The following is a 26241-nucleotide window of genomic DNA, read 5'->3' as shown; positions in this document are numbered from 1 at the left end:
CATGATGTAAAGCTCATAAAAGTCAATTTTACACAATACTGCCCCTTTAAGGGGGATGGAGATCAAAATTGCAACATTTGCTGCGGTTCGCTTTCACACTGTCAAACAGACCAAACTATTTGAAAAACCTGTCCCCTACCTTCACCTGAACCAAGAACCACTGAAGGAAACAACATGAAATCCTCTGAAGACACTGAGCGCAAAAAATATGAACAAAAATGGAGTGGCGTCAGACTTTAGTGGCTGTAGGATTTCTCTTTTGCATTTGCCAAAAGACCATGAGCCATTTCTCCCGGTAGCGCTAGACTCTTGTCTTTATTTTCGTTTTATTTATTTATTTTTTCATTTCAGAATGCCCTGCGTTGTAGTCCATTTCCTGCTTTGGAACGGGTTCCAGACTCTTTGAATAATGGACTAACCCATAGGAATGAGTGTTGCTTGTCTTGTGTGTTTCTGTGTTGCCATGGATGGGCACGCGCCAATCTGTTTGGCATGTACCCTGCCTCCAGCAGGAGATGGGAACCAGCAACCATGCAAGGAAAAGCAGATATTGACAAATGGATAAACGTTTAAGTCATAAAAGCACAAAACCAAATCTAATGGACAACAGCAAATCCTAAGATTTTGGTCCTGTTTCTCCACAGTGATTCACAGAGTCTGCCGTTCAGTTTAAGGATTAATTCTGGAGCACAGAAGTTCCTGCAGGACTCCATGTCAACAACCCCAAACAGACAGACGGTAATTAGGCCGAAGACCTCCATCTGTCCAGATATGACTTTCTGTGGAGATGGTGGTGTTAACATTTGTTTCAGATATTTTTTACACCAAACTCTTTGTGGGTCCGTCTGGTTTCTGGGAAAGATTCAACATAGGTTAGTCACTCTAGCAACAACCTATTGAGTAACTTGTGCAGTAGCAGTTTTGCCACTGTGTCTCTATTAACTGCTTAAAAATAAAACGAAGTGAAAGGAGAAAATGAGAACACCACCTCAAGAGGAAACTGGATAAAACAGTTTCACAGTCAACAAAAAAAACTATCAATTATTATTGATATCGACTTGTCATGATGTGTGGTTGGTGATGGGGAGAAGGAATGCCACGAGCCCAGGTTGACATGATGAGATGAGATATTTAATGAAGAAAACCAACCAACCAACCAACTCAGGCAGCACAGGGAAACTAACAGCAACTGACGCACGACATAAGACGGCAATAGACTAGGACCTGACAAGGAACAAAGGACACAGGTGGGTTTAAATACACAGGGAGAGTAATCAAGGAAAGAGACACACCTGGGAAATAATCAAGGGGGAAGAGACAGGACACCACATAGAATTAAAAGGAACAGAACCAAAAATAAACACTCAGAAAACTCAAATCTCACACACCTAATATGAAATGCTTATCCACTGGTGTTCAAGGTTGCTCCTCGAGGGCAGGCATCCTGCATGTTTTAGTTCTCTCCCTGGTGGTACTAACAACCTTTTCAGCTTGTCAATGTTCCTCTCAGGCCTTTAATGAGCCATCATTTGATCCAGGTGCATTAAACCAGGGAGAGACCTAAAACATGCAGGATGCCGGGCCTCGAGGACCAACTTTGGACACCACTGTGCTCATCAGTCGAATCATGTTCTTAATAAGCTAAATGTTTTTTCTGCTGTATTGTCCAGAACTATATTGTTTAGAACTAGTTAGAAATGTATATGTATGGGGTTCTGTGGTGGTGCAGGGGCAAAGCACAAACCATGTATGGAGGCCTAGTCCTTGTGGCAGTGGTCACAGGCTTGATTCCCGGCCTGGTGACGCTTGCTGCTTGTGTTCCCCCTCTTTCCTGTCAAACTACTTTCAAATAAAGGCCACTAGAGCCAACAAAACCTTTAAAGAAATGAATATATATATATATATATATATATATATATATATATTTTTTTTTTTTTTTTTTAAATCAGGATCTATCTGTTCTGCAAATTTGCATCTTGTGAGCCTTTGTCACAAGATATTTTTCTGTAAACCTTGCCCTGAAGTGGAATTAAACCATGCCAAAATACAAAAGAAAACAATAAACATGTACATGTTTGATAATATTTTCTTTCAGCCCGAAGAAAGCCTGATGTAAATAATTGTATTTTAGGTGTTACAGGTACTAGATGCAGTTAGTCAGAGCAGTGTGCACCAATGCTCACAGCCTTGTCACTGTCATGTTGTACTCCTTACTGCTGCAGCAGAAAAGGCTCAGATCTGTGTGCCAGTAGCATGCTATGTATTCTAATTATGTTCTTAAAACAATAAAAGTTCCCAAACTCATTTTGTTAGAATCTAAAAAGTATTTCTGCAGACATAAGTGCCTCTGATCAAATAATTAGGCCTGGCATTGTTTTGTTTTTTTCACAGGTATTTAGTGGATGCTGTCGTCTCCTACAGCTTTTTTCCCCAGCAGCTCATTATTCAGTAATGTGTTGCTGATATTAATGAGCCATGTGCTTACTCTAACTTGTAACTTATTGCCTAAAAGCCAAACAAAAGCATGTGATATACGGTATGTGATAGAAACTGTAGAAATTTGGCATAAGATAGAGATCTGCAGTCTATCAGCGAACCGTGGTAATGCTTGTTGATGACTTAACCGGCCGACATCAAAACAGAGAAAGTGGGAAGCAGTGTGGCTGAGAGCGTAAGGGAAGAGCTTTTCAAAAGGCAGGTACAAAAACATCAATTATCTGGACCTGGTTCAGGTTTAACCTGTTGGTGCAACGCTCAGGAAGAGCATGACATCACAGTCAGACAGCGGGGAAGCAAGGGGTGAAAAGCGCATGCGAGGTTGGTGTGACCCTCACCAGGACGTGAAGAAGGTAAAGCTCGCTGAGTCCAATGGACCATGTTTCTTAACACTCCTGCTGTCTTACTTATTCTCAAGAGGAGTGCGGCAGATATCACGGTGAGACAGCGAGTCAGGTCTGTGGGGCAAGATAAACCAAACGCCTGACAGTCTTTCTGAAACCAAACGCACAACAGAAACTCGTAAAACCACACAGTGCGACAGTGCACAGAGTAAAAAACTCATGAGGACCTGGTAATTAAAGCATGGATTGTTTTTTTTTAACTTCAAATAGTGTATATTTTGAAAAAAAAATTGAAACCACTATTTTCTCAGAAATTGGAAGATTTTATCTTTTTTTTTTCTCAGTTTCTAATGTGGTGACTTGTTCCTGGTTTTGTCACCACATTTTGACTGATCTCAGAAGATAGCTTCTTAAATGTACCTGTTTGACTATTTTTGGAGAATTAAAAAGACACAGCGGGGTTGTAAGGAGCTGAAGAGACAAATAGTGTTCTGTTGAGATTATTCCACATCATGAATGCAAGTTAAGCTGAAAATGTGACATTTCATCAATCTGAAGCGCATTCATCTAACGGAAGTGAATTTCTCTCTGGACTGGAATCTTCCACTGTATTACAGATACATTTATAGCAGGAGTGGAAGTGTTGGTGTCATGGACCATCCCTGCAGCATCCCTAGGGACTTGCATGGCGGTGCCCTTTGTACTTTACAAAAATTGTGACTCATCCTGTGAGGTCTAACCGCCGCTGGTATTTCAATCTGTAGGTGCTGATGTGGAACAGAGCTTCTGTTTATTTCCTCTATAACCCACAGCGTCCTACACTCGTAAACCCATATGTGCAGCAAAACCGCAGCTAAGCTACATGCTGAGGCTATTTATACCAGCCTTGTGTCCCCCCTTTACCTGATGTATCTCAAGTGAACTGATAGAGACTTAATTTTTCAGAGCGACAGGAAGAGTTAAAGGGTGTGATGTGAGTCTTTTGGTGGTTCCTTGGTATATCTGCTTGCAACGACAGGACCATTTTATATGGTGTGTAAAATCCTTTCAACAGATCAGAGAAGCTACAGCACTCTGTACTTATTGGCACCTCGGGCAAAGATGAGTAAAATGCCATAAAACTATAGGCATTTATAGCCGAACAATTTAGAATAATCCATCTTTTTTATGTGGAGGATATTAAATCAGTGGGGAAAAACTTTGATGTGACCATCAGTTTTGGATCATTATCTTGACAAAACATCCAGTGAGAATCAATTGACAACATCTGAAAAACTAAACTTTTTTTATATTCTGTGAGACTTCTATGGTGTTTTCTTTTATCCTCTATTCTTATCTTCTTTCCCTTTTAAGTCTTTTTTCCCTTCCTCTTCTGTCTCTGTATCCATTGAATTTGAAATAAATCCACCTAGTAAAACGAAAAAAAAAATAAAAATACAATGGCAACAAAGAGATAGCGACTGCAGATCAACAGCTGCATCCACTGGCTATGGAGTTAGTCGAAAACCATTTAATTTCAAACTTAAATAGCTTTAAAACATTTAAAACGTTTTAAAGCTATTTAAAACGTTTGTTTTTAAGACGTAGAATTTTGAGTATTACATGTACTACAAATTATTTGTTTATTTGCATTTTTAATGTATTTCTAATATTGTATAACATTTGCTGAAGTGGTCAAATGAAAAATCTGCTACATTTCACCATGTTTTTATCCATTGATCGTTTAGATTAATGGTTAGAATAATCAATAGAATAATCATTACTAAAATAATCGTTAGATGCAGCCCATCTGAGATATTTTTGTGTCTTCTGAGAAACTTATTTGACCTGATCCCCTCTCTCTTTTTTAAAAACAAATGTTTAAAAAGACAGGCAAATTTCTTCAGATAATCCCTCAGAAAGGTCCCTACTTTGTTGCATTGCTAATATTAGCATTACTGCCTCCTGCTGGTCAGAGATGGCTATTTCTGGATGTTTTCTTTTATCTCACGTTGTTCATTAAACTACCAGTTAAAAAACAATTCTACATCTGTTTTAGAAGGATATTGACAGGATGAGCTTTAACATCACATTGATTGCTTGGGATGTAATACAAATTTGAAAACCACGAGTGAAATCAGTGCATCAACAAGTCTTCCTTCGACAAACAGAGCTTCACATGTCAGCCAGGATTCAAAACCAGGAGTCTCTTTGTTTTAAGGTGGATCTGTGTCCTTACCTGAGGGCTCAAGGCCACAGGGCGTCACGGCAGATCTGTCGTCAGATTTCACTTAAAGTTTGGGATTATAATTCCAAGATCCATGTTGTTCTCAAGTTGATGGATTTGTTGGTCTGATTCTTTTTGCCTTATCTTCCTCATGTAGAGTTGTAGGGATGCAGGCAGTGAGGAAATATACCAATATTTTATGGCAGTTCTCTAAGTGTCATTTCCTGGACTCTTTTTTTTATCTTTGATTTTCCTGAAGGTTTTAAAACCCTGAATGTTTTCTGGACCTCCTAAACAAATACAATAAAGTTAGATTACGTTTTATTTTCTGAGTTTATTTACAGACTTAGGTGGAATTCCTAGGAGACAATGTTTTAGAAAAATATACAGGAAAGTTTCTGCTTGGACAGGTTGGGAATGTTCTAGCAAAATATTTTAAGACCAGTGGTCATTATGTTGTGCCTGAATGGTGTTTATAGACTAAAATGATATTCCAGAATTAACATTTAGGATGATTACTTCTGACATTTGCTTGGGCGCATTAAAAACTGAAATCTTAAGCTTAATGTTAGTATATAAATAAGCTAAACTACCAGAAATTTGATGTAACTTGTATGAAGCTGACCCAAGGTATGAGGAAACTAAGTCCAAACCATCAGGGATGTTCCATAAATGATTGAATTTTAACACAAACCATAGATCTAAAATATTTTTGTTTATAAATAAAGTGTGTGGAATCCCTGAAAATGCTTGAATTGGAATAAAATGTTTTCAAGGTTTGATTTCTGTATAAAGTAGAGGTGCAACTAGCAGTTATTTTAGTAATCGATTATTCTATCGATTGTTTTGAAGATTAATAAGAAAAAATTGTCACAATCTGCAGATATTTAATTTGACCTTTTAAGATTTTTTATACAATATTACAACTACATTAAGAAAATGCAAATAAACCGTTTAATTCCTTTTAACAAAATAAACACTTTGTTGCCTAAAGTACAGTAGCATGGTATTCCTTTAGTTTATGCTTAATTATTTGTAGTTTTTCTGTTGTTATTGTTGTTTCTTTTTACCTAAGATGCTAAATGTATATATTTTTGCACAGCCTTGCCTAATTACTGTTCTGAGTATGCTCTTCAGGCAAATTTCCTTTCTTAGAGTCTGTATGCTCTAGTTAACAATTAATCGGTTACTAAATTAGTTGACGATTATGTCAAGAATAGACTAATCATGATTAGTCATCCTTGAAAGTGTTTGATATTCTATCTGCAGTTTTCTAATAAAGTTGTAATACTTTTTTAGGAGAAAAGACTCCTTACAGAAAGTCAAGTGATTATTAATATTGCATCTAAGGATTGAGTTTGAGCAGGAAGATAATTTACCTGAACACAAACTGATTTGTTCAATGTAATGAACATTTATTATACTCAGTGAGTTATTGATATGTGTAAATGAAAAAGGTGGTCTTATGTTTTTATACATTAAAATGATTGAAATTGGGATTGTTTTGTAAAGTTTGTTTTGTTCTCAGACAAAACAAATTCTCACTCTGTGAGAGAGAGAATTTTCAAAACATAAATTTTTGTTATATTTTAGCTTACTTTATCCCTGTTATGTAGAATACTACCACAAGACATTAACAGTAACAAATTATGACATATAAATGAATTGAAACTGGCAACTACAATAATACAAATAAACTAAAGAAGACAAAGTGTGGTGCTGTAAAAGCTTAAAAACTAACTTTGGAAATACTTGAAGGGTGTTTGAATTTTAATGTGGGGAAATGTAGGAACCCTCTTGAGAGTAATAATGCTGTTTAAAGAAAAAAAAAACTCAATTAATTAATTAAAATACTTTTTTAATTGTTTAAAATCCACCTTAGTAAACAATAACAATTTATTAATAATTGCCTTTAAGCTCAGCTAATTAAATTGTATTAAAATAAAAACACAGTCTGTGGTTAAGAACAGGAAGTGGGCCCCAAATCAGATTCTGCTTAAGGCTCCATACCTCAGATCAGCCCTGCCCATAAATCATATTTAAGGTGGCATAAAATCATCCTTCAGTCAGCCTGGTTGAGTTTTTTACATTATGTAACTCTTTGAGACGCCTTTCAGCGTCTCTTCTTCACCTGTCATCCTGACACTGAGAGCAAACATGATGATGAGACGGTCTAATAATGAGGCAGCTCAGGCGATAAACCTCCTGTTACCGAGGAGAAACTCACCTTGAATCCCTTCGCTGCTCGACGGAGTAAACCACTCAACTCATTCCATGGCGGCGAACTTTATGCCCCAAAATTTCCACAAACACGCAGGGGAAAAAATAAAAAATAAAATAAAATAAAATAAAATAATGCGTCCTCCCAGCGAAGACGGCTCCGTGTCTGTGAGGTTATTCCAGCGCCTCTGACCGTCATGCCGGAGACAGGCGCGCGATCCGCTTCTGCTCGGCACGTTCGTATAAACACGAAGCCTTAAGGGTTCACCTTGGCAGCAGGACTCCTCCCCTGCCTCTGCTTCAGCCAGTCTGTCCGCTCCTCTCTCATCAGTGTTTCGTGACTCTGACTTTCTGCCTGCCTGCCGGGAGGGAATACAAATCAAACCGCCAGTAGGGGGTTTTCCAAGGACGCACGAATTGACTGAGCAGCACCAGAGGCTAAGACTGGTTTAGGTTCACAATCAGCTGATTGGTCTCTTGGTACGTGTCTCCCATCACTCCTGAGAAAAGCTTTTACTATTAATTAAAAATAATTTAACAACATGGTAGCGACTCATAATATATATATATATATATATATATATATATATATATATATATATATATATATATATATATATATATATATATATATATATATATATATATATATATAAGAACTGAAGCTGCTTTGTCTTGATAAAGTTATGGAATCATCTTTTTTTTAGAAAATACAATTATGAAAACTAATTTAAATATTAATAAATTCGAAATAAATATTATGCATGTTAATAATATCAATAAAGCCAAATAATTACAAAAATAATTACTGATTTATGAAAAATAGTTTATTTTTTATTTCTAAAATAGGGTGAGTCCATATTGTGATCTAGTCAAATGATACAACGGTTTTATTATAATATTAATAATAATATGGATAAAATAAGAAATAAAAAAATAAATAATCAATTATTATCAATGATAATTATAAGGAAAAAATAAAAAAGCAAGAAATAAAAAAATATAAATAAAAGCTAAAAGAAGAAGTTAAAAATAAGGGGGAAAGCAATAATCTAATAAATGATTAAATAGTTTTAACAACTAAACAGTCTTGTGATGAAATTTTAGAATTTTATTTTTAGGGAAAAATCTATTGTAAAAGATTTAAAAAATTGGAAGTATTATTTATTATTGTTGTTTGTTATTTATCAAAAACAAAGTAAAGTAATTTTTATTAATAGTAGTTTCTATATAAATAAATTAATAAATAACAAGGCTGTTTTATTTAAAACCAATCAATCTGGGTTTTTGATGGAGTTATGGAGTCATTGTTTTTAGTAGAAAGAAAATAACTTATGGAGGCACTAAATCGTAAAAAGGCAAACAAGGTAAATCAACACATTTTTGGCATTTCAATCAACATTAAGAAACCAATATGTCAGCTACAGTCAGAATCAGATAGATGTCAATAGTAAGATGATTGTTTCCATTGTCAAGCAACATGCTGGACCATCCAAGTAGATCATGGTTGGCATTAGAACCCAGAACTCAAAATAATTTCTTCAAAATAGAAAATACACAACAACACAAAACTAAAATACATGCATAATTTGCAGGATGCAGGTCTGTCCTGCAAATCTGACCTGTTAGCTGCTATTTAATGAAACTAGGATCATGCTGAATGAGGAATATTTTTCATTGGTAAATTACATTCCTAAAATAACTTCAGCTTCCCGATAAGCCAGTAGAGGATAAGTAAATTACTAACTGTGATGTTTTTAGTTCATCACTCCATATTTATTTTTCTAACTCTTGAGTGTTTCCATAAATGTTTTCTATGACTTGATATGTAATCAAGTCACTCATTGCAATAATGTTTTTATTTTATGAAGAATTTCAAAGTGAGACTCTTTACTGTAAGATACATAATGTTATACCTCTCTTAAACTCTTATCTATGCTTTTTGTAAAATACTTAATCATTTACAACCTACAACCTTCATGGGTTCTTTAAAGTAAAGGATTATAAATAACTTCTAGCTTCTTAGTGATGATGTGTGATGATACATGTGAGGCTCTGGTCAGTCCAGCAGTTAATGTGCAAACTGGTCCAGTGTAAGTGACTGAAGTTGGTTTCATCACCCGATCTCAGTTCACCTGCAGCTAATTTGCCTTTCAAACATCTCCAGTAGGCAGGATTCAAATTGTGATAAATTGGGTCATATCTGCAGGGGCCAATCAGTTGTCTTGGTAAAGCATGTTGAATAAATGTTGCTTTTTGATGTATTTATAGGGTAATGTTTTCTTTTTTTTCTTTTGCGACAATTGTGTGAAGTAGGTAGGGCTAGTCAGTATGTTACCTTTAGTAGAAAGCAGTCAGAGATGTGAGGGAGGAACTATCACTGAGGTCACAAACTGACAGTTATTAAGGTTTTAATCTAACAATTTCTCACCAGAGAGATGAAAGCTATTAATCTAACCCAGAACACAATTCTGCATAGGAGATAGAAGTGAAATCTGTCAGAGCTTGCAACATTAGATGCATTTCCATTACAAATGTGTTCAAAGCTTTGTTGATATTCTGCTAATGTAAAAAAAAAAAGAAAGAAAGAAAAAAAAACAATTTTGCAATTGTGGTGTTTCCATTGAATAAGAAGCACAATTAAAATCACACACACATAAGTTTGTTCCCAAAATACCCTCAAACTATTTTATCTTCTCCTTTGTGAATTTCTCTAGTGGAAACATCAGAGCTAACATGATCAGCTGTTGATCATGTTACTCATGTAATGCAAATAAAGTGTTTCCAGCGCAAGTTTGAGAAATAAACCAAATTTTTTTTATGGCTGTGTTTCCATTAAGCAAATGTACTTTCTAAATCTCAAATTGTGCAATTATACATATAATGAAAAGGAGTACCGGTACTAGATTTGGCAAATTTTAATTTAGCTGATTATTCTTACATTTGACTTGAAATTTGCATGTCAAAATTAATGTCTTCTCCATCATGGGTAGGGTTGGCCAATAAATCAATAACTATATATCGCAATAGACACATGATCAATATCAAAAGGCTTTAGCTGCTCGACCTCTCTCACAGCCAGATAAACAATCTTGGTGGCATAACTAACTTACTCACTCTTTGGTTTCCTGGAAACTCCTACATTTCTACTACATTTTTTTGGTTACATAGGATAACTGAGTAACTTGCACAGCAGCAGTTTTAGGTTTTGCCACTGAGCCTCATAAATCATCATCATAGAGTGAAAACTGTGCATAACACAGGAAAGGTCAAAAAGTAATAATTATCTATCAACAATTATTGATATCGACTGTTATGAAACGCTTAATGATAACTTTTTCAGCCCTATCATCCAGCATTAGTAATGGTAACGTTTTAAGTGACAGTAGAGTAATCAAACCCTTCTAATGGTTTCTAAAAGCTACAGAAGTGAACCTAACAGTAGCTTCTGAAGCTAGCAGCTACTCAGATCCAAAAGCTAGGCAAAGCTCAAGTTTTCACAAAGAGCAAGGACATTTTAAGGGAGAATTCCCAGGTGAAAAAAAAGTATACTTAAGTATATTTCAAACATACTTATATTTGTGAAAGTACACTTTAAGTATACTAAGTATTAAGTGCAGTGTTGTGGTACTCGAAATTGGTCTTGGTCTCGAGACCGATCTTAAGACCATTTTTTGATAGTCCCGGTCTCGTCTCGGACTCGACAGCATTTGGTCTCGGTCTTGTCTCGGTCTCAGGCGCTGAGGACTGGGCATTTTATTTCAAGACCAGTCGAGACCGCAACTGTGAAAATATCACTAAACATACAGCATATTGTCCAGTTTATTTGTTAACATCTTTGTTTTCAGTGGATGCAAAAACGCACCGATTAAAATCCAAGCAACTACATGTTTCTGTTACTCCCCTCTCCTCCTCCCCTCCCCACCTTTCACTCACGCGCCACGCTCCAGGACATGCGCAGTTGTTTTCTCTCAGCTGCAGAAAATGTTTGTCTAATCGTCAGTAATATAATAGCGCTGCAAGAATAGTAAGAAATCCGATGGCCACAGCTAACTCAACATCGCTTCGCTTTCACAGACGGTGGGAACAACGTCTAACTTTTTTCGTCACTTAGAAAAGTAGCTCAAAGAAGGTAAGATCTGTTATGTTAGCAAAGCTAGCTGTATAGACACGTTATTTGTGATGAAAAAAAGTTGTCACTCACTGCGCTGAATTATTGTGCAGAGGTGTAGACTGACTTGTCGCATATGTGGGACAACGCTGTGTCCAAAAGTCTGCAATATAGTGATGTGACATTCAGAAACAGTCGATTCTTCTCCACGGCTCTTTACTTAGATAGGACTGGAGTGTCACTCACTGAGAGCAGTTGCTCTATCAGATACGCCATACGCTGTCAGAATAGCAAACATGCAGTGAGTACCATGCCTGCGCATGCGCATTAAGAAGTCCGACCGTCAGAGTAGTCAGTTCACCATACACAGCAAGTTATGACGAAAATAAGTCATTAAATTGTTTTCAATGATAACTATATAGATATACATGTGTTGTCATGGTTTCAAAGTGTATTTAAAGCAGGGTCTGGCTGCAGCTGGAGTCAGCTACAACACACGCCACACACGCCCGTGTAAAACTCATTTAACCGCTAAGTCAGGATGCCATACAACTGTTAACAAAGTGTACGACGATCTACTCATGATTCTGTATTGCTAGCATACATGCAGTGAGTACCATGCCTGCGCATGCGCATTAAGAAGTCCGACCGTCAGAGTAGTTGTCAGTTCACCATACGCAACAAGTTATGACGAAAATAAGTCATTAAATTGTTTATATTATGAACATAATATAACTAGATAGATATACATGCGTTGTCATGGTTTCAAAGTGTATTTAAAGCAGGTCTGGCTGCAGCTGGATGCCATATAGCTGTTAATAACTGTTAATAATGATCTACGTCATGATTCTATGTTGCTGATTAAATAAAATCATATGGTAATGACAGCGTATGCATGTCTGAGCTAAGCGTACGACTATCTGACAACGTATGCTGATCTGACGGAACACCGTGATCTGACCTGACAGAACACCCGTTCTTTGTTCTTGTAATGCTCTGTGTACACTGCATCATTATTTAATTTAATTATGTACATTGATATTTAAATTAACAAATAACTAAAACACAAGAATGAAAGAGCACGCAGAGCATGCACTCTTTGATTGTTTTTGTTCAAAGTGGCAGCTTTAATGTCTGCCATGGTGTCAGACTACCTGGCTTCATGTACTGGGATAGAGAGTGAAAACAGTCACGATGAGCGCCTTCTGTTTGGTTAATTCTTGCTTGTTGCTCCTTGGTCAGTGTTCATAGTTGAGCGTTATTTACCGCCAGGGCATTGCCTCAATTGCTATGTTTAATGGTGCAGACAGTGGTGGTTTCTTACATGAGCAATATGGGCAAATGTCCAGGGTGTTATGTTTTTAGGGATGGCATGAGACCATCACACATTGTAGCACAGAAATGGAATATTTAATATTGGTAAAATGTATTAAGTATTTAATATCTAGGTGTTTTTATGGGAATATGGATCTTTCCGATTATTTTGAAAAGCAATTTTTATCATATTTTACATTTTATTGTGTCATGTAGCGCGGGCCGCTGGTCTTGGTCTTGACTCGGTCTCGACTTTCCTCAGTCTTGGTCTTGACTTGGTCTCGGACCCTAAAAGTCTTGGTCTTGTTGTCATGATTTGTGGTTGTTGGTGGTGGTGAGAGAGACGCCGGGGAACCCAGGTAGTCATGATGAAAAGATAATTTAATGAAAAAACCAGGAGGAACAACAGAAAATCTCAGGCAGCACAGGAACAGACACAGACGTGAAACGAGGGTGAGACACGACGACGATCCGACAAAGAACACTGACAACAGGTGGGACTAAATACACTGGGAGGGTAATCACAGGAACGACACACAGCTGGGATCAATCAAGACAGACTCAGGGGAAAACAGGACTAGACAGACAGAAACTACACAGAAAACACAGATCCTAACACTTGTCTCGGTCTCGATACACTCTGGTCTTGGTCTTGTCTTGGTCTCGGGTTAGGTGGTCTTGAACACAACACTGATTAAGTGTACTACCTATAAATATATCTGAAGTATACTAAAAGTATGCTTGTACCAATTTTGAAATTATAACTTTAAACACACTTAAACATAATTGTACCAAAATACACTTTTAATATATTAAATAAAAGTATACTTTAAGTGAACAAAATATATATTTGCCCAAGTGTAAATATACACTTGCTCAAGTATATTTAAAATATATTTAAAATATATTTTGTGTATATTTTAAAATATATGCTCAAAATAGAATTTTTTAAAATTCACTTAACACTACTTTAAATTATTAATTTCACTATGTTTTAAATTACATCTCAGTGAAAATTTTTTTAGGCTAATAAAGTATGCCTTTTTATTTGTTTTCTTTATTTAACCGGGTGAACCCCATTGAGATCCAGATCTCATTTTCAAGAGGGACCTGGGCAGAAGTCTGCAACATGCAGCAACCTGGTTACAAAATAATACATATGCAGAAGTATGTCTTTTAGGCACCTAAAAAGTACTTTTTAGGTGCTTTTTAGGGATACTTTTTAAGCACCTAAAAAGTATGGTTAGAATACCATAAAGTATGGTTATTAATAATCTTTTACTAAATTGCAAGAAATAAAAAAAATTATAATCCTGATGTAATGTTGTTAAAGTACCCAATCCATTTTCAGATGTATGATGTAATATCATACATCAGGCATTAGCTCCAGTTCATACTCCAGACCAGATGGTGGCGGTATTGCACACTTTCATTTATTTAATAAACGCCACAAAGAGAAGAAAAAACTTGAACGCAGGGAAGATAACAGACGCTGTCCAAATTCGCCATTTTTACTCGCATAATATTGCCTTAAAAGTAGAGAGGGCCTTGACAATAGTTACTAATTTTGGTAAATTCAAGCTGGTGACTAAGTCCGAGTTAGACGACAACATAACTGGACAACAACCGATGGAAATGAAATGTGTTTCACAAAAGGAGCCCGGAGGGACGAAGGCGTCTTGCTAGCTAGTGGTAAGTTTGCTTATTAATTATCTCCGTTTAATTATAAACAGTGCCGTAAAGATATATAACTTACGTTGGTTTTATAAATAATTATTTTATCAATTTTATTGTGACTTGTATGATTATTACTATAGCAATCATTCAGCTTCATGTTATAAATGCATGGAGGCTGTTTGTTGCGACTTATACTTTTATTCATAAACTTAACCTGGTTTTAATTAAGCTCCATATGTCAAAGATACTTTGATATTGTGAGGTTGTTGTTACAACTTGTTCATCAATGTTTTTATCTTCAACATATGTTTGCAGTCTAAGCAAATGAAGATGAAAGAGGAAGCCAGAGAAATCAAGTGTTAGGAAACCTAAAGACTTTTCTGTCTCACAAGAGGCTCTGGCTCCACCAGATCACCAACCAGCTCTGAGGATGAACCTCCACATCGTCTCCATAATGTATGTTTTTTTTTTTTTTTTTTAATGAGGAGCTAGCTACATTTTCAACAACAAAAACTGGTGCGTTACCAACACCAAGTGCTTTATAAACATGATTTGATTTAAAGATAACTGGACAGAATTTTTCCCCTCATTTATCTAACATTTCTCTTTCATACATTTTATTTGTTGTTGGCTTTCAGGGCCCTGTGATGGGACTGGTGACCTGTCCAGGGTGAACCTCCGCCTCTCATCTGATGACTGGTGGAGATGGGCACCACCAGCCCCCCTCGCTACCTTGCAAGGATCAGTGTGTTCAGATCATGGATGGAAAGATTTTAAGGTAGTTTGTCTCCTTAAGTCCACACTTAAAACAGCTTCATAGTTAATGCCAACATCAACTGATTCTATGACATTGCTGACTATTTTTTTCTACTTCTAACATAAACAGGCAAAGAAGACACCCAGAAATGTTTTTCCACCCCAGGCACCCGGTCCCCATCATCATTTTTTTTGTAGGTTTCTGTAAGGTGCAGTGGTGCAGTGAATGGGAATGTTCTGTCATTGATCCTCACTCATGTTAGAAACATACCAGCAGTGTCATGAAGTGTCATTCAGTAAATTTTATTAAATTTTAATGAGAATTTGCTTTAAAAGTTGGATGAAAGGTTTTATTTTATATTTATGACAGTGTCATGTCAGTCTTATGCACACCCCATCAAATAAAGTGTTAGAAAAATGGTAATATATTGAAAGCACAATGCAATTAGAATTTTTCTTCTTAAAAGTAATAACTTTCATGTTTTTTTGTCACACTTAAATTTTCATGTTCATTGTGTTCACTTTTGATGTGTAAACTGCTAATAAAGTTGTGAATAAAATTGGACAATTTTAAAATGTCGGTAATAAAACAAAATATTTGAATTACTGTGAACATCTTGTGTAATTAATCTTTCTATGTAATTGTAGCCTAAAACAATGTAAGTACTGTAGTGTAGTTATGCATGTAATGTATAAAATAAGAAAGTAGGAATAAAGAAGACTTTTATGAGTAATTAAAATTGTACGTTATTAGCAATAGCAGTAAATCAAAACTAAAAATTAAGTGTAATTTAAATACATTACTAATATATTAGCAGTATATTAAAAGTATATTTTTAATATAATTCTATGACAGAATTAGTACACTCAAAATATATAAATAGTACATTAAAAAAGTACACTTAAAGTATGCTAAGTACAACTTGAAGTTGTTCCAAAAAAGTACGTTAAAGTATACCAAGTATACTAAAATTGTAATTTAATACTAATTTAAATACTATTAAAATATACTAAGCACAAAAAAGTTGTTCCAACATAGTACAGTTTAAGTACATCAATCAAAGTATGCTAAAGTATGCTAAAATTTAGTATACTAAAGTATACTTTTTTTTTTTTACCAGGGTTTCCTCAATGTGTTTGTGTTTTTTAAATAGAAACAGTGGAAGAGACTTGTAATCAGGACTGCTGCTGATTTAAATATACAAATATTCCCAATAAAACAATAACACAAGGGCATAGCGTTAATTCCAACAGTCTTTAAACTATTTTCCTCTTATAACTGTTGTCACTGCTTATTATGGCCAAAAAGCTTCTACCATTTATTTTGTACATTTTATTTTATATCTAGAGACATTGTCATGGCCCTCTGCTCTGTGTTTAATGATACTGAGCTGTGACTTTAACTTTGGCACCCATTAGCAGTATTAGTTGCTGTAATTTGAACACTTTGACACTGTGGTGTCATGATTTGCAGTGAGAGGTGGTGAGGAAGACACAGCGAACCCAGGTTGTAGGGAATGATGATGTCATAAATACCAAGTCCAATCAGCACAGAATGAGCAGAAGGCTAATAGCAATAGGTAGCAACTGGTGCAGAAAATACACTGATGATAGACTTGACAACTGACAAGACAAGGATCAGACAAGGAACAAGAAACACAGGTGGGATTAAATACACAGAGGGTAATCAGGGAAATTTGCCACTGAGCCTCATAAATCATCATCATAGAGTGAAAACTGTGCATAACACAGGAAAGGTCAAAAAGCTGGGAACAATCAAGGAAAAATGGCTGAGGTTTTTATATACTGATGGTAGAGGTCATTTTGTTTTAGCTGCAGATCATCATTTGCTACAAATGATCAAGCAACATTAAGTTATTGCATTTTAGGCAATAAAATGTTTATTTCTCATTTTAAAAAGCCACTGAATTGCTCATCTGGATCATCTAATGTTTAAAAAGTTTTAAGTAGCAGAATGTGCCAATTTATTTTTATCTGATTATCTGATAAGCACTTTAAATTGCCTTGTTGCTGAAAATGTGCTATATAAATGAAATTACCTTACCCTGACCTTACTTATCCTGATTACTCATCAGAATAAGCAATCGATTACTAAAATAATAATGAATTGCAAACTGTAAATGTATTGTGATAATAATGATAATAATGAATTAGTTAAACCTCCAACATCTGCAAAGATGTTGGAGGTTATTGTTGACAGTTATTTTATTACATCTCCAAAAATAAATGGTTTTAAAAGTCCATAAATGCTGCTGATTGTAAAGTCTCTACCTTCCATCTGTTTTTTTTTGTTTATTTGTTCAGCATATGAAACATTTCTGCTTGCATTTGTCAGTATCCAAGAAGATCGGTTCATCCTGTCAAGGTTATTCTGACTCAGAAAAACTTGATCAGTGAGCAGCACCGCAGAGTAGCGTGAGTTCTGACCCAGCATGCTGGACAAAATGTCAGAAAGAACAATGAAGGAGAAAAGGAGCAAGTAGCGGCCAGAGGGGTCAAGGTGACGTAGCTGCTCTGAAGTTACGGGACCAAGTGACTTTAAACTGACAGCAGCAGACTACTCAATGCTGAGAAATGTGTGTGTGGGTGGAAGTGTGAGAGCATGACGTCCGATCCAAAAATGACACAGCGACACACAGTGGGGGTCTTTGTGCTGGATGTTCGATAAAATGTGTCTCATGCACAAAGTTCAGCCTTGATTCAGTCTGTAAACGAGCTGATTCATATGAAGCATCAAGTTACTAGATTCTTCTCATTTGCACAACCTGATATTAAAGTTTCAGTAAATGTTTATGTTTATTATGAAAAATACCCTTACAGTTCATGTCTTTTTCATTTCTCCTCACAACTAAATGTTTCATATCATTAAAGAAATGATAAGATTTGACAAAAGAAACCTGAGTACATGCAGTGTTCATACAGGAGCTTGAAATCCTTGAATTTTAATTTGTTGGTTTCAAGGTTTGAAAAGTGACTGATTTCTGTATAAAGTCCTTGGAAGTGCTTGATATTCAAACTGCACAGTTTTGTAATAAAATGCAATGAAATGTTTGATTAAAAGCTTAAATGTGAAAATTGTTATTCACAGTTGAAACCAGATATTTTCATACACTTAATAAAAAAACAGACATTTTTTTCTCTAGATCAGAAGTTAAGTAAGGCAAAACTTTTCTAGCTTTAGGAAAGTTATAAAAATATTTCTACTTGTTAAATGCTAGAAAGTGTAGCAAGAACATATTTTAGAGATTTTTTTGTAACCGTTTATATTTCCTAATGGCTCAACAACATTGACCTGTGTATTTGAAATAGAGGTTGGCTTATATTTGTTATGTTAAACGTTATTGAAATTGTTTTTTTTATTTTTTTTATTCTCAGAGCACTGAGGTGTATGAGGACAATGAAAACATTACATTTTGCTACATTGTGGTTTACCTTGACCCTGCTGTAGAATACCACCAGAAGACATTATTAATAACAGCAATGAATGATATCATAATAGTTAATTGAAACTGTCTTTTTAGTTGTATTTTTATCTTTGTTTTTATATTGAAAGTGTGGTACTGGAAAGTTTGAAAACTTACCTTTTAAAATGCTTGAAAAGTGCTGAATTTTACTGTGGGAAAAGCCTTTTTTTTAACGATGATTTGCATTCTGGGATTCAGAGGTTTCACCAACCTCATATTTGGTCTCTGTATGTAGTTCAGTAGTTTCAGTCTGTAAATATATTTTAAAACTTGGCTTTTCTTTCCAACTTTAAATGGACAAAAAATATTTGACTTGGTTGGAAAATTGCATATTCTCTCCACAAAACTGACGGGATACTTTAGATGGTTTATGTTAGTGACAGTGAGAAGTCTCCTCCCTGCTGTTTGGATTCCCACATCCTTCTCAAAGCCCCCATCCCGACAGGTGAAGGGGTTCGCTTCCTCTTTACCTCCGCTGCCTCGCTTCATTTCGATCTTCTTCATGATGGAAGAGTCCGTCATCAGGAAAAACAACCTGCAATCATCTCCATTGTTGCCATCATGATTCATGATGATGATTCAGACTTTGAGTATAACACAACAGCAGAGAGATAAAGACAAATACAGTAAACGGTGATGAATGGCGGCTTTATCATGAACTTAAGGTGTTTGTGTAGGAGAGACCATCAGTGGGTGTCTACTTTTATCTTCCTTTTGTGTTGAATTGAACAATTGGAAAAAATTTGCTCCAGTCTAACAATAACTGGCTTAAAATGTATTCTAAATTGTTAGCTTACTCATTTTCTCCAAATCATCTACACTAGACGTGTTTTCTGATGTATTTTTGTTACGTTTACACATCTGTATAACATTATATATAATGTATACACCTTCTTTCATTAATGTCTGAAGTGAAATCAACCAAATGTTTCTCGTTTTCAACTAGAATCCCAAAAATTGTTAGCTAAATGAGAAAGAAAGCATATCAGAGATATATTTATTAATGTCTTCACTCACCCAGCTGTCCTGTCAATTTTAAATATTTTTTGAAGTAAAAAATGTTTTTAAAATCAACAGGAAATTTGAAGATATCACTAGGTAATTATGTGTTATTGGAATACATTATTAACAATGCCTAACACCAAGTATAAAGTTTTTTAGAAAGGAAAACATAGAAACATGCAATTAAATTAAATATAAAGTTTTGCAGCCATCCTAATTAAAGTGGCCAAAACTCTTTGGTCCTGTATCCTTGACATGTCACTTTATTCGCAGAAATTGTTAGCATGTGGGAGTCGGGGGGGGGGGGGGGGAACCAGGCAGTAGTTATGGAGTTACAGTGAATAAAAACACAACTGATGTCAGTCTTCCTAAGTGTTCACATATTGACCATACTATGATGCCATTGTTCTTTCAAACGTTTGACGAAAGAAACTCCAATCTGTTTAATCTGTAAAAAAAAAAAAAAAAAATATATATATATATATATATATATATATATATATATAATAAATCAACAAACGATGTTTAGCCTGGTGGGAATGCAAGTAAAGCCTGGTGGCCTTCCAGGCTTATGATACACTGGGGGAAAATCTAATCTTCATCCCGGCCGCTTCACACTCAAACTGCTCCAGTGAACTGCTCCAGATCTTGATCTATAGATCAAGATCTGGTGCGACCAATTCTTCTTCATCCAAGGAATACGCTGATTGGTTTAAAACAGTTTATCATTTGCTGACTGTGTGGTTCGTTTTCTGCTGGGTGCTTGCATGTTAACAACATACTTTGCGATGAAAGACGCATGAAATTTCACATCTTTTTGGCCTTCTTGGCGTTCCATATGTAAGGAGCATCAAAGCCAGATGGGAATTTATGTAAATGTCCTTCGCTAAATTCGACCACAAATTATTGTTTGCTTATAAAGACAGATGCACTCAGATCAGTTTCATGGCACACTTGCCACAGAAATTCAGTTTCTGTCTCCCTGCTACAGAAAGAGGAAAAAAGTCAACCACATGGACAGTCAGAGGTATCTCATTTTAATAGCTTACAGACACCATATTCTTTGAGGATTTTCTAGCAGAAGAATATCGATGTCCGTTCAGAGCCACCACAGTCTGAGAATTAAACCAGGATGTCTCAGTCATTATTCCAGCTACAGAAAGACTTGTGAATGGATGGGGATGATGTGGAGGAGTCTTTTTACGGAGGCACAACAGGAGGTTAAATGTCTGTCGAATAATATTGGTGCTATTTGTTTAAGACAGAGGAAAATAACAGCAAATCCATCTGAAATTGTTAGAAGAAATTCCAGATACAGACTGGTTTATAGTGGTTACAGTGGAAATAAACAATAGATTAAAGAAAAGAAAAAGATTCATGACTAATGGATCAGTGAAGGCACATTTGATTCAAACATCTCCTAAGTTTTCCAGTCAGAAAGTGACTAAAAAAATGCACATTTATTCAACTTAGACTGCTATAATATAAAACCATATCTACAGGGTAGAAATAGGCAGCAAATTAAAGGTTTGAATTTAATCCTGGTAAAGCCAACTCATTTGGTTAAGATCAGCATTTCTGTAACTTATTATGGGTTTTTGCTTAATAAATAATGACAGCATGGAATATGTTGTTTTCTGAACTTGAGATCAGACTTAAATAATTCATATCTCAGTGTATTTTATATCATAGAACAACACAAAGTAAGGCTGAAGAGGAATGAAAAGGATACATATATACAGTTCATATGTATACTGCCTCCTTAACTCATAAAATCCAACACAACCAACTCATTTAAGAAACACCAAATTAGTAAAAAGTTCACCTGCGTGCAACTTAATCAGGCGACAATCATTAAGAACAGAATATATTTTGCAAAAAGAGAAAAATTTGTTCTTCTCAAAGTGAAGAGAACCATGTGTCATTTCCTCCCTCCAATCAAAGTTTGCATTACTCTGTTAGTTTATCACAAAATTCCAATAAAATACTCTCAGTTTGTAGCTGTAACATATGAAATTGTGAGGAAGCTCAAAAGGTGTGATTTTTTTTTTTGCAAAGAACTGTATCATGTTTGTTTTTATTTTTAATTGAAATTTCATTGAATGTCTTGGAAAGGATCTCTCTCCTTCTGGTGTTTTAAGATTAATTCAAGTCTACTAACAAGCTGCAAAGATTAAACTGTTACTGTGGTTGTTTCTTATAAAACCACTTTGATTTACAAGAAAAGGCACAAGTCTGAATGCACCTCTGTAAAATGATGAGTTTATCTGAAGCTGCTCCGAAACCAGGAGCCGATTGTCTCAACAAGGAAGAAAAAATAAAATATGCAGAAGCAGATTTGTACATGAGGGTAAAATGTTGAAGCTGACAAAACCAGTAAAAAAACAACAGAGCAGGGATGTGGAAGGCAAGAGTGGTCACAGTTCATGGGCTTAAGGTCACTGGCTTCCCCCTCAATGTGGGAACGAGAGAGGAACGTCCAGTCCTCCCTGAGTAATCACTGCCACTGTGTCCTAAAGCAAGGCACTTCTACAGCAGGAGCTGCTCGGCAGCAGTGGACAAAAGCAAACATCTCCTAACAATAAAGGTCAAAACCATAAAGGTTTTCTGTCCGTCTGTGTTCCCAGTAGGAAAAGCATCCACAGCAGAGTTTTCACACTTTTAAATAAATTCAAACATTATGACTATGTTGAAAATATACATTCTGGGAAATGTTGTGCAAAAGTTGTAAACAAAACATATTTCATATGGGTGGGGGTGTGTTCACAGCCTGGTGGGCTCGTCATCGCTGTCACTGCAGTTACCACAGCAGTCCTGCAGGGGAAGGCAGAAAGAGTACAGAAATTTAGAACCCTTCCAATTTAAGAGGAATGCTCTTCTCATTTAATTCAGTTAATGTATAATTAGTTCACTTAATATGAAAAAGATTTAATTTCCCTAACCCTGAAGAACCCTTCCATTCCATATTAATGGAACTGATTTCCATTAATATGGAAATCAGTTCAGTGAAATATTCAAATTCAACTACAGTAAAGCCTGCTGGGAACCACAGACACAGCAAATGGCTGAAGTCCACAAATATTTATATTCAAACATCATATATACCTCAATATGCATTAATACACTCAGTGGGAACTATCTTAGCACTGCAACAGAGGCTGAATCTCTGCTTTTTCAGGATTCAGCCAATGAGAGGCACCCTCAAAAAAGTGAAACATGGCAGTTGTTCACATTATGTTAATATTTTATTTGAAGTTAACACACAAAAAATTTGTTTGTTGTGTTTAATCAATTAATTCTAGTAAAGATAACATGATTTTGTGACATGTTAACCTAAAGAAATAATTTTATTTTGTGTGAACACAACAAAATTTAGTTAAGTGAATTAGCACACCGATACCTCTCTTGGCCATAAGGGGGAAGTAATGCAACAATAAAACTGCACGAAAAGAAAAACCAGTTTAAACCGGATTAGTCTGGATGTTCATCTGAAAAGAACAGTCGGGAGCCTGCCACTTTCCGAGTTTGAAGTCCCTTTCGTCGTGAATTTACGTTGTCAATCCCAGTTTTCTCAAAGCATCACACACCCCCTCCTTTTTTTATTTATTTTTCTTGGCGTGGATCACCTGAAGAACCTTTAATTTAAAATGGTCTATCTGGACGTTACTTTTAGGAGAAGGTTTGCCTGTACCGGAATTTATATCATTCCTCTATGAAGGTTAAGTTCCAAGTCATGTAGCGTCGAAACAACCAACAAGATTATCAAAAACATTGTTGAGATTATTTTCAGAATGATTTAATGAAAGAAAATGTTATTTTGAATGCACTTTTAAGTTCCTAATTCACAGATGATAATTTAGAGAGATTAAGCCAGTCATTGCCAAGTTGTGTGTGAATCCTCAGAGTGTTATTACGCCATTAGTCTTTACTGAAGTTTATACTGTGAATTGTCCTTTGAGATTCTATTTCTTTGACCTGATGTCAAATACGACACACTCCTGATCAAAATCTTAAGACCAGTCAAAAAATTGCAAGAATTTGCATTTTGCACTATTGGATCTTAAGAAGGTTCTAAGTAGAGCTTCACAATGTTAAAAGAAGAAATTAGCGTAAGAGACAAAAACTTTTGAGTGGAGAATTAATTGAAAACTGCATTTACACTCAAACATGATTTTCTCAGCTGATCAAAAGTTTAAGACCATAGCTCAAAAAAAACCCAAAACCCCCCAAAACAGAAATCAATGTGTCAAAAAAAAGGACTCAGTAATGAGTAGCTCCACCATTCTTGTTGATGACTTCAAACAATCGTTTAGGCATGCTTGATGCCAGTGTTTCCAGGAGGCTAGTGGGAACGTTGCTCCAAGTGTTGAAGATGGCTTCACGAAGGGCATCCACTGTCTGGAACTGAAGTACATTTTTATAAACTTACCTTGCCATCCATCCCCAAATGTTCTCAATTGGGTTTAGATCCAGGGAACATGCAGGATGATCCAAAAGAGTGATGTTATTCTCTTGGAAGAACTCCTTTGTCAGGTGGGCATTGTGAACTGCAGCATTGCCTGTTGAAAAACCCAATCATTACCACACAGACGAGGGCCCTCAGTCATGAGGGATGCCCGCTGCAACATCTCCACATAGCCAGCTGCTGTTTGACACCCCTGCACAACCTGAAGCTCCATTGTTCCATTGAAGGAAAACGCACCCCAAATCATGATGGTGCCTCCACCACTGTGCCGTGTAGAAAACATCTCAGGTGGGATCTCCTTGTCATGGCAGTAACGTTGGAAGCCATCAGGACCATCAAGGTTAAATTTTTTCTCATCAGAGAAGACAACTTTCTTCCACCTTTCAATGTCCCATGTTTGGTGTACCCTTGCAAAGTCCAAACGGGCAATTTTGTGGCGTTGAAGAAGACGTGGCCTTTGAAGACGTTTTTTGTTTCGGAAGCCCTTCTCTTGCAGATGCCGTCTGATGGTTATTGGGCTGCAGTCAGCACCAGTAATGGCCTTAATTTGGGTAGAGGATCGTCCTGTGTCTTGACGGACAGCCAATCGGATCCTGCGGCTCAGAGCTGGTGAAATTTTTTTGGGTCTACCACTTGACTTTTTTGTTTCATAACCCTCAGAATCATTTAAAAAATGCAAAATGACTGTCTTACTGCGTCCAACCTCAGCAGCGATGGCACGTTGTGAGAGGCCTTGCTTATGCAGCTCAACAATCCTATCACATTCAAAGTCGGTGAGCTTTTTTGCTTTTGCCGTCAGGAGGTCTTGACAGTGTAACGACTTGACAGAAAATGACATGGAATCCAGATTTTTGCACAGCTTTGGGCTTTTAAAGACTATGGTCTTAAACTTTTGATCAGCTGAAAAAAATCATGTTTGAGTGTAAATGCAGTTTTCAGAAAATTCCCTGCTCAAAAGTTCTTGTCTCTTGCACTGATTTTTTCCTTTAACATTGTGAAGCTCGGCTTAGAACCTTCTTAAAATCCAATAGTGCAAAATGCTAATTCTTGGAATTTTTTGACTGGTCTTAAGATTTTGATCAGGAGTGTATTTGAAGTTGAAAGTTTGATATTGTTTGTCGGTTTATGTTCTTGTCACTGTTAACCTAGTTGAAATAATGTAATGTGTAAGATCTCTGGTGTTAAATAAAGAACATAACAAAATTAAGTTAAGCCTTCATTTGTGCGGAACCTGTCGACAAACTTGAATTTAGTTAACTAGAAAATAATTAGTTAACTTAAAAAACATATTGGTTGATGGAAAGCTAATTTTAGTTGTTAAAGTAACATAATTTGTTTATGTTCAGTGAACAAATAAGACATAAGTTCACTGAAAGAGTATTTGCTTTGTCAGACTAACACAGAAAAGTTAAGTTAGTTCAACTAACTTCTATTTTGTCAATCTGAAGTGATTTGAATTAGTTGGGTTAATTAATTAATTTTATCTTTGTTAAACTTAAAGTCATAATGTTAGATTAATATATCTGTTTTGCTTTCAACTAAACATAATACAATTATGTGGAACCTGTTGACATAAAAAATTATGTTAAGTCAACGATTCATTTCTTTCATGGAGAATGAATACCTCTCCTGAATTGGCTGCTTTGCAAGTGCCAGCCACAAGCGTATCAAGTAGGATCGTACCTAAACATTTCAGCGTCACAAGCTGGATTTTCACTTTAGATAAACTCTACAAAAAAAATCCTTGAATAAGTGGATTTTCTGAGAATTACTTGGAGTCGTGTTCCACTGAAAAATTCAGGTAACACTTTATTTGAAGGGGCGTGCATAAGATTGACATGACACTGTCATAAACATGACATAACACCTGTCATGAACATTCAGTAAATAATGACACTTTTAATGCAAAGTTGCTCTAAAAGTTGCATTGAAAGCCCATTAAAAATGCCAACTTTGCATTAAATTATCATAATTTACAAAATCATGCAAAGTTGGCACTTTTAATGGACTTTTAGTGCAACTTTTAGAGCAACTTTGCATTAAAAGTGTCATTATTTACCGAATGACACTTCATGACAACTGTCATAAACATTCATAAAGAATCCTTCATGTTCATGACAGGTGTTATGCCATGTTTATGACAGTGTCATGTCAGTCTTATGCAC

General features: G+C 35.8%; 2 protein-coding genes and 1 long non-coding RNA gene across 4 annotated transcripts in view; 1 reads left to right on the top strand and 2 right to left on the bottom strand.

The window, feature by feature from the left end:
* Positions 1-7725, bottom strand: part of prr7 (proline rich 7 (synaptic)) — a 28723-nt gene extending 20998 nt beyond the window's left edge. Inside the window, exon 1 of the mRNA XM_088012346.1 lies at positions 7274-7725. The gene's annotated coding sequence lies outside the window, so the exon portion shown is untranslated. The remainder of the gene's footprint in view (positions 1-7273) is intronic.
* A 6397-nt stretch (positions 7726-14122) lies between these two features.
* LOC106913315 (uncharacterized) lies at positions 14123-15737 on the top strand. Of its 2 annotated transcripts, none has more exons than XR_015765283.1 (4): positions 14123-14383; positions 14684-14884; positions 15007-15146; positions 15255-15737. It is a non-coding gene; the product is annotated as an uncharacterized LOC106913315 (long non-coding RNA). The 2 variants fall into 2 exon arrangements; XR_001417200.2 differs by having other exon boundaries at positions 14125-14383; positions 14684-14824.
* Positions 15738-20627: 4890 nt separating this feature from the next.
* grk6 (G protein-coupled receptor kinase 6) overlaps positions 20628-26241 on the bottom strand; it is a 59246-nt gene continuing 53632 nt past the window's right edge. Inside the window, exon 16 of the mRNA XM_014971588.2 lies at positions 20628-22425. Within this exon, the coding sequence (XP_014827074.1) occupies positions 22375-22425 (51 nt within the window). The 3' untranslated portion in view covers positions 20628-22374. The remainder of the gene's footprint in view (positions 22426-26241) is intronic.

Source organism: Poecilia mexicana, unplaced genomic scaffold (genome assembly GCF_051168715.1).
Source record: "Poecilia mexicana isolate PSO_F unplaced genomic scaffold, ASM5116871v1 scaffold_14, whole genome shotgun sequence".
In the NCBI taxonomy this organism is placed as follows: domain Eukaryota; kingdom Metazoa; phylum Chordata; class Actinopteri; order Cyprinodontiformes; family Poeciliidae; genus Poecilia; species Poecilia mexicana.
Note: the sequence above shows the minus strand (reverse complement) of the source record. Positions and strands in the feature narration are given on the sequence as shown.